The 10,926-nt window shown below is 40.3% G+C and overlaps 6 protein-coding genes across 6 annotated transcripts; all 6 read right to left on the bottom strand.

The window, feature by feature from the left end:
* Positions 1-1,141: 1,141 nt before the first annotated feature.
* On the bottom strand, positions 1,142-1,906 carry TM35_000101680 (uncharacterized protein; the record flags this gene model as incomplete). The annotated part of the gene is made up of 1 exon (XM_029024659.1): positions 1,142-1,906. One exon carries the CDS (start codon positions 1,904-1,906, stop codon positions 1,142-1,144), a length of 765 nt encoding a protein of 254 aa, XP_028883966.1.
* A 447-nt stretch (positions 1,907-2,353) lies between these two features.
* On the bottom strand, positions 2,354-3,547 carry TM35_000101670 (putative glycosyltransferase family 64; the record flags this gene model as incomplete). The annotated part of the gene is made up of 1 exon (XM_029024658.1): positions 2,354-3,547. One exon carries the CDS (start codon positions 3,545-3,547, stop codon positions 2,354-2,356), a length of 1,194 nt encoding a protein of 397 aa, XP_028883965.1.
* A 713-nt stretch (positions 3,548-4,260) lies between these two features.
* On the bottom strand, positions 4,261-5,004 carry TM35_000101660 (tyrosyl or methionyl-tRNA synthetase; the record flags this gene model as incomplete). Its single annotated transcript, XM_029024657.1, has 1 exon — positions 4,261-5,004. The coding sequence occupies one exon, from the start codon at positions 5,002-5,004 to the stop codon at positions 4,261-4,263; it is 744 nt and encodes a 247-aa protein (XP_028883964.1).
* A 461-nt stretch (positions 5,005-5,465) lies between these two features.
* Positions 5,466-5,828, bottom strand: TM35_000101650 (uncharacterized protein; the record flags this gene model as incomplete). Its single annotated transcript, XM_029024656.1, has 1 exon — positions 5,466-5,828. One exon carries the CDS (start codon positions 5,826-5,828, stop codon positions 5,466-5,468), a length of 363 nt encoding a protein of 120 aa, XP_028883963.1.
* Positions 5,829-6,431: 603 nt separating this feature from the next.
* On the bottom strand, positions 6,432-7,697 carry TM35_000101640 (putative coenzyme Q-binding protein COQ10 B, mitochondrial-like; the record flags this gene model as incomplete). Its single annotated transcript, XM_029024655.1, has 1 exon — positions 6,432-7,697. The coding sequence occupies one exon, from the start codon at positions 7,695-7,697 to the stop codon at positions 6,432-6,434; it is 1,266 nt and encodes a 421-aa protein (XP_028883962.1).
* A 1,145-nt stretch (positions 7,698-8,842) lies between these two features.
* Positions 8,843-10,444, bottom strand: TM35_000101630 (uncharacterized protein; the record flags this gene model as incomplete). Its single annotated transcript, XM_029024654.1, has 1 exon — positions 8,843-10,444. The coding sequence occupies one exon, from the start codon at positions 10,442-10,444 to the stop codon at positions 8,843-8,845; it is 1,602 nt and encodes a 533-aa protein (XP_028883961.1).
* Between the last annotated feature and the right edge of the window lie 482 nt (positions 10,445-10,926).

The raw sequence follows: 10,926 nt of genomic DNA, 5'->3' as shown, positions 1-10,926 counted from the left end.
TTTCACATTAAAATAGAAGAAGGACAGAAAAGGAATAATAATATTTTACTGTCAAAACCTTGTATTCACTGTTTGAACAAACACATTCCGATATTTTTTCCCGACGTTTTTTTTTACCAAATAAATAAAAAGAACTGAAAACATGAAAGTATGCTGAGAGGCCGTTTTAACCCGCAATCCCGCCGTGCCGGTATATGTTTAAGTTGGTTGTGGAGAGGGGCGCGGCGGCGAGGAAACCAGGGAACAAAAAAGAATGCCAACAAAGAAAAGGACAGGCAACTCCTTCAGGAGAAACAATAAATGTAACAAGGTGTATCTACAGAATCAATTGAAACGCCACATCTAGAAAAAAAAAGTAATTATAAGCACTGCATATTATAATGCAATAGAAATAATAATAGTTTAAAAGAGTTTTTTCTTGGGACCACATGGGCCTCTCTCGACATCTCTCAACTATTTCGTATATGTTTCTGCCATGCCTCTTGCCTAACTAAAGAGAAAATAAAACAAAAAAAAAAGAATGTAAAGGAATGATAAATGAAATAGCATGGCACTTGACGTTTCTACAAAAATAAACAGAGCAAAGCGCAGGTTTATTCTTCAATTGCAGCGTCACACACAACAATGCAGAGAAAAATACCATTACATGTACTTTTGACCCTTGAGCTAGAAACACACCCCAAGGTGCACGATAAACCAAACCAAACCAGATACAATAAAAGAATAAAAAGAAGTAATAGGCAATAAGCATGCGTCAATCAATAGCCTGATTCATTCCTTCTAACGAGAAAACGCATTTACAAGGAAGTAAAGGTTACAGGGGCTTTGGTCGTGTAAGAAAATAGTCAAACGGTTATCACGAACACAATCACAAACTTTAATACTAATAATAATAATAACAATAATAATAACCAAGCCCAAACTCTTCCTGAGCGTTCCCTTTGAAAAATATGTTTTGGGAAACACACACACACACAGAGAGGAAAAAAAAAAAACCAATACAGAAGGACGAAAAACTGTGATGAAATATATGTGAACTACACTTAAAAAAAAAAAAAAAACTGATGGAAACTGTGAAAAATAAAATCAAAATACAAACACAACAATCATCCACGGGTGGTGGGGGAAGGAAGAGGATTTCTCAGCCATAATAGGAGAGAGTGTCCGGATTTTCCTTCTGCATAGGAACATCCGCTGCTCTCCAAGCTCCAAGGGTGTAAGTGACAAAGCGACGCAGTTGTGATATACTAACATGTTGCGCCAGAGTGTCTTCCCTTGTTAAGATGGATACAACTTCACGAACAGCATTACGTCGAATACTTGAACTGATGAATCCCTTTCCCTTTGGCAAGGACAATTGTTGAAGAAAGTATGCGAGAGAAGGGGCTTCAATAAGCGGCATCCACCGAGGCTTAAAAATCTTTTCATTCTTATCATCTGCAGCAGCAGCAGCCACCGTTTCACACCATTGACGCATCGCATCAAACTGTAGAAGTGTTTCCCACAAAATTGCACCAAGAACAGCGTCTGCCTTTCGAACAAGATTACCGTCTTCCCCTTGCAGAGAACAACGCAGCTCAGTTGGTGGAATATGAATCTCTAGTGTGGGTTCCGCAGTATAATCAGAGGTTGAATACTGAAAACAATGCAGACCCGCAACTGTTTCCACAAAGCGATGCCACTTACCACGCCAAGTTCCTTCATTAATAATTTTTTCATACGCCGTAGGATAACGTCGACGAATGGTTTGTTGTAATCGTACAGAAGAGACTGAGCAAAGCGGTGGTTGTGGTTCTCCAGCACGGCGTAATGCCGCGAATTCCACCAGTACCTGCTGTGCCAATGAGCTTTCTGTCATGAAAGACTCATCTACAGGCGGTAACTCTACAAAAACGGAATAACGCATCCTTCCCCACCCTCCCCTTTCTTCCCTTTTTTTTTCTCTTTTTCTTTTTTTTTTTGTTTCCCATAAAGGAAAAAAAAAAGTGATACAAGGAGAATAATAATAATAATAATAATAATAATAATAATAATAATATGGACGAAGAGGAATAAAATAAAAAATAAACTCAATACAGTAGATACGGAAATGTCAATGTGAACAGAAATAAGCAAAACAAAAAAAAGTTACAACTTCATCAAAAAAAGGAAAGCGCAGTTCCTCTCCTCAGCATATAACTAGTAACACTAGTGAAAACAGTCGTCCAACCACCACCACCACCCACTCACTCACTCACTCTTTCCAAAACAGAATAATGGAAATGTATACAAAAATAAATAAATAAAGAGAAAGAGAGGATAAGAGAGAGAGATAGACCCTAGTCCTCTCCCTCCCTTATACTGTTTCAATACTTTACTCTCTGACACTACATCCCCCTTGCCAAGTTTGACGTTCAAGCCTAAAAGGTGTCTGTCCACCATCTTGAGAAAAAAGCATCGCGAGACGATTTACACAGAGCCGTCGCCTTAACTTCATACCTTTTTGCGATGTAAGAGCACCAGCACCAGAAAACTCAGGGAATGATTTCACAGCTCCTGTAACGAAGAGTGCAGCAGCTTTAGATTGTCGTCGATGAACTGGTCCATTTCCATCATCCCACCATGTATAAACAGAAGCATTTGCTGCTGCGTAGTTAAACGCAATATCATCACAGAGAAGTTCTCTTACAATACGCTCCAATGAATCCTCACGGGCTGGTAAAGGTCCAGAGGAGGTATTATAGGAAGCTACATGTACCACTCGTTGATAAGATTCAGCAAAAGCCTTATAATAAATACGGGAACTAATAAGAGCACGTGGTAAAGCTATATTATAGGCAAACTTTGTTTTATTTCCTTCTAACCGCTCTCGCGCTGCGTAACCAAAAGGACCAAAACGTCCACACATTGGTGTTATAGTTGTACACTCCACAACTGCCCGTACATCTACCGCAACAAGAGAAAAAGGTGATCGCTGCCAAACAGCAAATATACACTTTATAGTAGAGTAAGGAATATCGATATCATCATCCATATTAAGAACAGCTTCAGTATGAATAAAAGGTGCAATTAACCAGCGATTTGTCAAACTATTTTCTTTCTGAGGTAAAAAACGTAGAAGTGGTGCCTGATTAAGGACATCATTACGTTTTTTAGTCTCCGTTTCATATAATCTTTGTAATTCACGCAATTCTAATGGAATAGTTTCTTCTGGACCATTCCAAACTAAAATTACTTCATGAATAAGATGCTCATCTTTAGGCCATTCATATAAAATTCTATTGAGAATCTGAATTAAACGATGCATTCGCCTTGTCAAAGGATAAGACATTAGTACAACTGTTAATGCATTTTCAACTAATTCAGATTTTTCAGCAATAAGAGACATCTGATGATTCTCTTTAACAGGTTTCAATATCATGGTATTATCATTATCATTATTATTATCATCCACTCTACGATACCAGAAAATAAAGAAAATTTGAAATACCACTACTAATACTAGAAGCAATAGTTTTAAATGCCGCAATGTATTTTGACGTCGAAATTGTATTCGTCGGTTGAGCATTAATGGGCGTATAAGAAGACTAAGCACACTTCTTCCTATTCTTCGCAGATATATTCGTTCATAAACTAGGCTCAAGTAAAATCAAATTAGAAACCCCTAGATGCACAGATTAATAAACAAGACAAAAGAAATAGTAAAATAAAAAAATATATATATATATAAGATGAATAAATGAGAATGTGTATAAAGATAGAAAAGAAATTTTGACTCTCTGTAGATACTCCAATAATCAGCTACTTTTATTTCAACTTCAGATTATCACAACTTAGTAACAACGAAGCAGATCCTCTTTTTCCCTCTTCCCCTCTCTTTCCCAATTCACTCATATACCCACATCCGCAATCCAATCGTTTACCTGTTCCTCTTCTTTTTTTTTTCTTTGTCTTTCTCCTTATGCTCCTATTATTTCTTCAGTATCTATCTTCCTGTAAACACATTGAATGTGCGTGAGAGCGTGTATGAGCAAGTTGAGAGGTGGGGGGAGAAAACATGTTCTCACTTTTTTTTTTTCTTAATTTCTTCTTCATCATCATCGCGCCTATTCTGCTACATGTTTTCTAGAAACAGTATTTCTGCACTGTGTATACGTTATATGTATGATTTCTTTTTTTTTTTTTTAACAACAACAAAAACAAAATAATAATCCAGGAAACCTGCATACAAATATATATATATATATATATATATATCTAAAATTGACGTTCTTTTATTTTTTACGAGACAGAACCATTAACAATGGATGCTGTAATAACACCTTGACTTGTACGGAATGGCATATCCTTCCATACCACTTCACCTTTTTCATTTGTTTTAAGATCCGCTGCCACTTCTTCAAAGTGTTTCGCCAACTTCTTCTTTAATACCGGTTCATATGGCCCTTCATGACCCTCAAACACCACCCGCTCTCCAACAGGTGTCCCCTCTGGTACATCCAGCAGTACCACTCCACGAGCATCCCCTTCTGTTTTGGATGCACATAATACCATTCCTTCCGAGAGCACTCCTCCAATCTTGCGTGGTTCCAGATTGGCAATCACCAACACCAGACGATTGATGAAATCATCCTTTTTCACATACTCCTGCAGACCACTAAGGATGGTGCGACGACCACCTGCGGCCTCACCAAGATCAATTTCCTCAATATAGAGTTTCTGACTGTCTGGGTGAGGTCGCACATCCAATACCTTGCCAACCACAAAGTGACACCTGGACATGCTACTAGCATTACTCACCTCCGCAGCAGCAGCAGTAGTATTATTATTATTATTATTATTATTGGATTTTCCACCTTTTTTCTTTCCTTTTGCATCTGATGCCCCATTGCCGCCTTGTGGTTGTTGAGTTGCAGGCGTTTTAGCAGCCACCATAGGCTCTCTTGCAGCAACAAGTTCGGCGATCCAGCGTTCCACGAATGGAATAGATCGGCGGAGAAGTGGACCCTCCAGATGTGAAGACATATTACTCTGGTTTCTCTTACATCAGAAAGAAGAAGAAAAAAAAAGAATAAAGGAAAAAAAAAGAAAACACAGATGAGAGAGTCCATCCAAGCATTAAAGAAGAAGAACAATAAAAGAGAAAAAAAAGGAACAAAAACCAAGAAACGCAGACACTATATATATATATATATATATATATATATATATATATATATATATATATATATTGATGGTTAACAAGAATAATCGGTAGTAGTGAACTAAAAGGGAGTAAATAAAATTTTTTCCTTTTTTTTTTACGGTCCTTTTTGTTCTTCCAGTCAAACGAAGTAAAACAACAACAATAACAACAACAACAACAAGCGGATACTCTTTTATTTTCCTCTTGGAAGAAAGAGGATTAAGTACAAATTTCAATATCAGGATAAAGTAAGCAACACTCTACACCACACCTGAGAGAATTATTTTCCCCCTTTTTCCCTTTATTTTCGACCATTGATAAGAGCATCCACATCCTTTAAACGAATTTCTGCTGGAACGTAAAGTAATGGCCAACTTCGCAGATGCTGGGTATTATAGTACTTCTCCATGAGATGCAGAACTGCTGTAGGCGTTAGATCTTCCATAATTGGTGGATCTACATCAGAAGCATGGACAGCAAGCCACGCACGCACACGCTCGGCAAAAGTGAGAGCACTGTAGTACTTAAATGGTCCATGCGGTGGACACACCGCAATATGACGAAAGAAAAGAGTCATCAACTCACTATTCGCTTCTAGTTGCGCTATCGCAGCGATGGTGTCACCCTGTTCCTTCTGTATTAAACCTTCACTACTTGAGGGCATCTTTCCATCTGATAATGGAGAGGAGAAGAATACACACACACACAGAAAAAAAAAAGAAACAACACCATATATATATATATATATATATATATATAGAGAGAGAGAGAGAGAGAGAGAGAGAGAAAGAAAACACCTTAATGGATTATGTATATACGACAAAAACGGTACTCTTCTGGTGATATGAGTATTAAATTTTTCTTGTGGGGGTACAGAGACCCCTTTTTCTCCCTTTTCTTGCAGCTCCTCATACTCAAATCCCTCCAAATAAATAGAGACATGGAAACAGATTCTTACCATCTTCATCTCCACATGCTGAAAACACACAAACACATTAATGAACAGGAAGAAATAATAATAAAAAAAAACAAAAGAAAAAAAAAAAAAGGAAAGGACCCCAATGTTTCAAAATTAGAGTATTACACTCCATCACTGTTACACTTCTCTTATCTTTTTATTCTACATTTCCTGTTACAAACGGGCCCTTTTTTTTTCCTTTCTCTTTATTTCACCCCTCTTGTGTACGTAATGTTAAACTTGCAACAAAAGGCATGTAGACAGAGAATAAAAAAAAAACAAAAACAAAAAAGAAAAATAAGCACCAGTTTACACTGTGAGCCGTTCACGTTCACAGCTTGGTGGACCATACAATTTTTCGCAGTGTTTCTCAAAGCTTCTCGTCATAAGGGAGACCACGTGAGACATAATAAATTTTGAATGCAGAGGATTCTTAAAGGCAAAACTCACAATAAACCGAACTTCCACCTGCTGGTCTTTCCCTGGAACTGCGTTAAATTCCCAAACACAGTGAAGATCGCTTAACACAGGACTGCGACGCTGATCGTTTCCCTCGTTCAGCATCGCCTGAACTTTTTTACCAGGCACTAAAAATACCCGGGATGTATACTTCTCTTTGAAGAAAGAGAATCCCACTGTGAGTGTGGCGAGCATTTCCATTGGAGTATTGCTGGTGGGGCTGATGTTGTTGTCGCTACTACTACTATTACTATTATTATTATTATTATTATTATTATTATTATTATTATTATTATCATTATTATTATTATTATTATTAGTATTTGGCTGCTGTTCCTGTAGGAGTTTTTGGGCTTCTTCATTATCCAAACGTTTGACTTGGTGCACAATAGAGTCCAGACACCATGGCAGAAAGGTGCTGTACTGGGCCACATCCGCAACAACGTGGTAGAGATTATGTGGAGACCATCCAAGCACACAGTGCTCTCTATACTCCTGTCGCATTTCACCACTTGGCTCTGGAGTGGGACCCCACTTTGGAGGCAAATTAAGTGCATCAGCTACCAGAGAAGCGGCAAACTTTGCAGGGGTTGGTACATGTTTTCCGAATGTCTCAGGTGAGAAAAAAGAGGACCGTTGAGGGCTAGGGTTAGGATTAGGATGATGATGATGTTGTTTTTGAGCATCATCATGATATTTCTCTTTTGGTTGCTCCACACTTTGGGAAGAGGTACTATTACCAAGACTGCTTCTGCCGTTATTATTATTATTATTATTATTATTATTATTATCATTACTCTTAAGATCGTTTTTGGAAACATTTTCTTCCTTCTCGGCATGTGATGTGTTGCTTGCCTCTTCTGAGATTATGGTTTTTGTTGTTGTTGTTGTTGTTTTTGTTTTTGTTGATGATAATGTCTGTGAAGAAGACGACAAATTAAGGGAGGACGAAGTGCTAGAAGTGTGTTTCTCCGCTGCAGCCTTAAAGAAGGGTTTGGCGTCCGATGCCGCAGGTGCTGGTGGGAGTCCCGGTGGGATCGGTGGGGTTGTGAAGAACAACCGCTGTGTAGATCTCCCGATGCGCCCACGCACACCACAGTAAAGAACAGATCGCATTTTTTTTTTTTTTTTAATCCCGTCGCCTTGTTTTCTTATTCTTTTTCTATTTTTTTAAGATTTTATTTTTTCTTTTATTTTGCTTTTACACCAAATAAGAAAAAAACAGGGACGACGACCTGTACCACTATACTTCTTCTATTACCACCTCCGCCACTAGAGAAGTATACACTACTACTCGAAGAAACACCATGTAGAAAAGAGGAGGAAAAGAAGAGAACAATAAGAAAAAGCAAAAAAAAACCCAATAAAAATAATAATAATAACTCACATTTTCATCTCTACAAAGTTTCAGTAAAGAGCAGCAACAACAGTAAAAATCAACGAGAATTTGCTCACCCCAGCTCCTCACCAATGTTACGAGCATATATATATATATAATACTGAATATGAGAAATAAAAAGGGAGATAATTTCTTGTTACTAATTACAATAAGAAAAAACATGGGGTATCACTGTATATGCGAAGCACAATACGAAGTTTGCTACTTATTTTGATATTGGGAGTCTTAATAATTGTTGTCATTCTTCGACATCGAAGTACTTACTTTATCATATTTCCATTTTATTTCAGTATCAACTCATTATCAGGCATTATATTTATTATAATTACCCTGTAATGATTTTTCCTATTATTTTTTTTTCCGTTATTCCATCCATCTTTTCAAACTCCTACACAGAATGAGCGACTCTGTAGCGGAAAGTAATACTGAATTCTCCAGTTGCAAAAACAAAACAAAGAGTAAAATACACAGAAAAACAGATTCCAAAACGAAAAAAAAAGAGAGAAAAAACAACAATAGCAATGAAAACACAGACCATATAAAATTTGCAATAATATAAAAAAAAACATAAGAAAAACAAAAACAAAGATAAGACCATAATGTTCACATCTCCCTTTCTTACATCAGATATCGCCCAACACCAGGAGGCTGGGGTGAGGTAGGATAAAATGAAGAAAAAAAAAATGGTACATACAAACAAAACGAGGACAAAAAAAAAATCTCGTTTTCACATATTGCTACCATCCTCATATCAACCCCACCCCCTCCATTCCATACATACATAACACCACCTCCTCCACCCATTCATTATCTCTTTCTTTCTTTTTTTCTCTCTCTCTCTCTCTCTCTCTCGCTGTGGACACTACAACTCCTGAAGTGGGCTTTCCAACTCTGGGCTCTCTCTCCCTCGCCGCGTTGGACTTCTGTTCTGCCGCTGCGCCTCCGCCGCCTCCCACCGTTTGGCCCGCAGCGCCTCGAGTGTCGCCACCCGCCGCCGCCGCCCGTCCGCGAGGGCCTCCGCGAGCGCCCGGTGTTCCCGCGCCTCCTCCGCCGCCTGCGCCTCCCGCCGCGCCTGCAGGGCCGCCCGCTCCACCCGCAGCGCCTCCGCCCGCGCGCAGTTCTCGCGATACGCCGCGCCGCCCGCCCCGCCCTCCGCCGCCGCTGCCGCCCGCTCGCGCCGCACACGAGCCACCGACGCCGCCGCGACTGCCCGCCGCAAGTCGAGGAGCTCCGCCGTCCACGCCCGTCGCACCGCCTCGTCCGCGGCGTTCTGCGGCACCCGCAGCGGGGAGCGGAATGTGCAGCGCCAGTCCCTCGGCGAGTGGGAGGAGTCGGGGGTCGCCGATCGCGCCTGCACACGGTCCCGCGCGGATGTGACGTACTGGCGCCAGGTGGCAGCATCGAGAGTGAGACAGGCACGATTGTACTCCCGCGCCGCATCCCGCTCCGCCCGCATCGCCCCCGCCCGTTCACGAAGTTCGGCTTCACGGTGTTCACGGAAGGCAGACCACTGCTCCCGCTCCGCTCGAGCCGCATCACGCACAAGTTGCTGCTCCTTCTCTCGCGTTTCTTTTTGTAAGGCCAGATCTTGAGCAATATTTTCACGCAGCTTCGTCGCCTCCATCATCTTTCGAATAGCTACCCCTTCACATTCCGCACGGACAGCCTCACGCTGGGCCTGTATTTGCATCAAACGCGCATGATCTACAGGTCGAGGGGTATCACCTAGAATAGACCACCCACGGTGTCGCATCCGCGTTACAGCAGCCGCATACTCTCCCTCCTCCAACTCTCGCTGCCTTTCTGCTTCAACAAGGCGTCGTCTGCGTGATTCCACACGTTCTTTTTCATCTTGTTCTCTCATTGTAGAAAACAATGCACTATGCTTCTCTCGCCATTGCATATAATCTCGTACTTTATTCACATGTAATGTGTTTCCCACTACTAAGGTTCCATTAATACACGCCTTTGCTCCTTCCGGTACATCAGGGTCATTTGTCTGGTTCTGATAGAGACCTACTGTTCCATGTCCAATACTCCGCCTTTTTAACGGTATCCTCCAGTAGTTATTCCCTCCTCTATGCATGTTTGAACGGCCTTTTCCAACAGGGAAAGGAGAAGGACACGCATTATTGCTACCAGTGTGACCCGACCCTGATTTTTTTTTCGAGTGTAAAATATCAGGTGTACTGGAATGGGTGAGAAGTTTCCGACTACTGCTTCTTTTTTTGTTGTCATCATTATTATCATCACCCTTCAAAGGGGTCAGACCACCATCATAATTAGCCTGATTTCCCATCGTTGAATCTCCCTTACCCACTTGATTTTTGGAGTTATTTTTATCATTAGTAGTTTGTGCATTATCAGAAGGACCATTTGCTGCTTTCAGAGTGGAGGTTCCACTCGTTACAGGAGGCAAAGAAGCCGCAGTTCCAGAGTTACTGAGAGTATCCTCAGCTTTCATATCGACACTCTTTACTACCTTCTTTGTACGGGGCCTGTATCCAACGAAGTGAAATAGTTTTATTAATGCTGATATAGTAGCAGTATTGGTAAGAACTCACACTGAGGTGGCCAGATGAAGAGAGACCAGAAGAAGCGAAATAACAAAACAAAAAAAAAAGGCGCTGATACAACACGCTAAGTTTCTTCCCTTTTTGCCTACAACGTCTTTATTATTATTTTTTTCTTGTTTACGCGTCTCCCCCCACCCCCTTTGCCTTGACTACTCTTCCTCTACTTCTATATATATTGGAATGGTATTGAGGATAGTGTATGATCACGAGAGAGAGCACGAGAGCAAGGCAAAAGAAAAAAGGTAGATATACAGAAAGAAGAAATAAAGCAATAACAAAACCAGATTAATATCAAAACAGAAAACAAAAAAAAAAACAATAAAGAAGAAATGAGTACTTAAAAAAAATAGACTAAGTCAATCTGTTGCGA

Source organism: Trypanosoma theileri (genome assembly GCF_002087225.1).
Source record: "Trypanosoma theileri isolate Edinburgh chromosome Unknown TM35_Tth_10_V1, whole genome shotgun sequence".
Lineage (NCBI taxonomy): Eukaryota > Euglenozoa > Kinetoplastea > Trypanosomatida > Trypanosomatidae > Trypanosoma > Trypanosoma theileri.
This window is presented reverse-complemented; position numbering and strand designations above follow the sequence as displayed.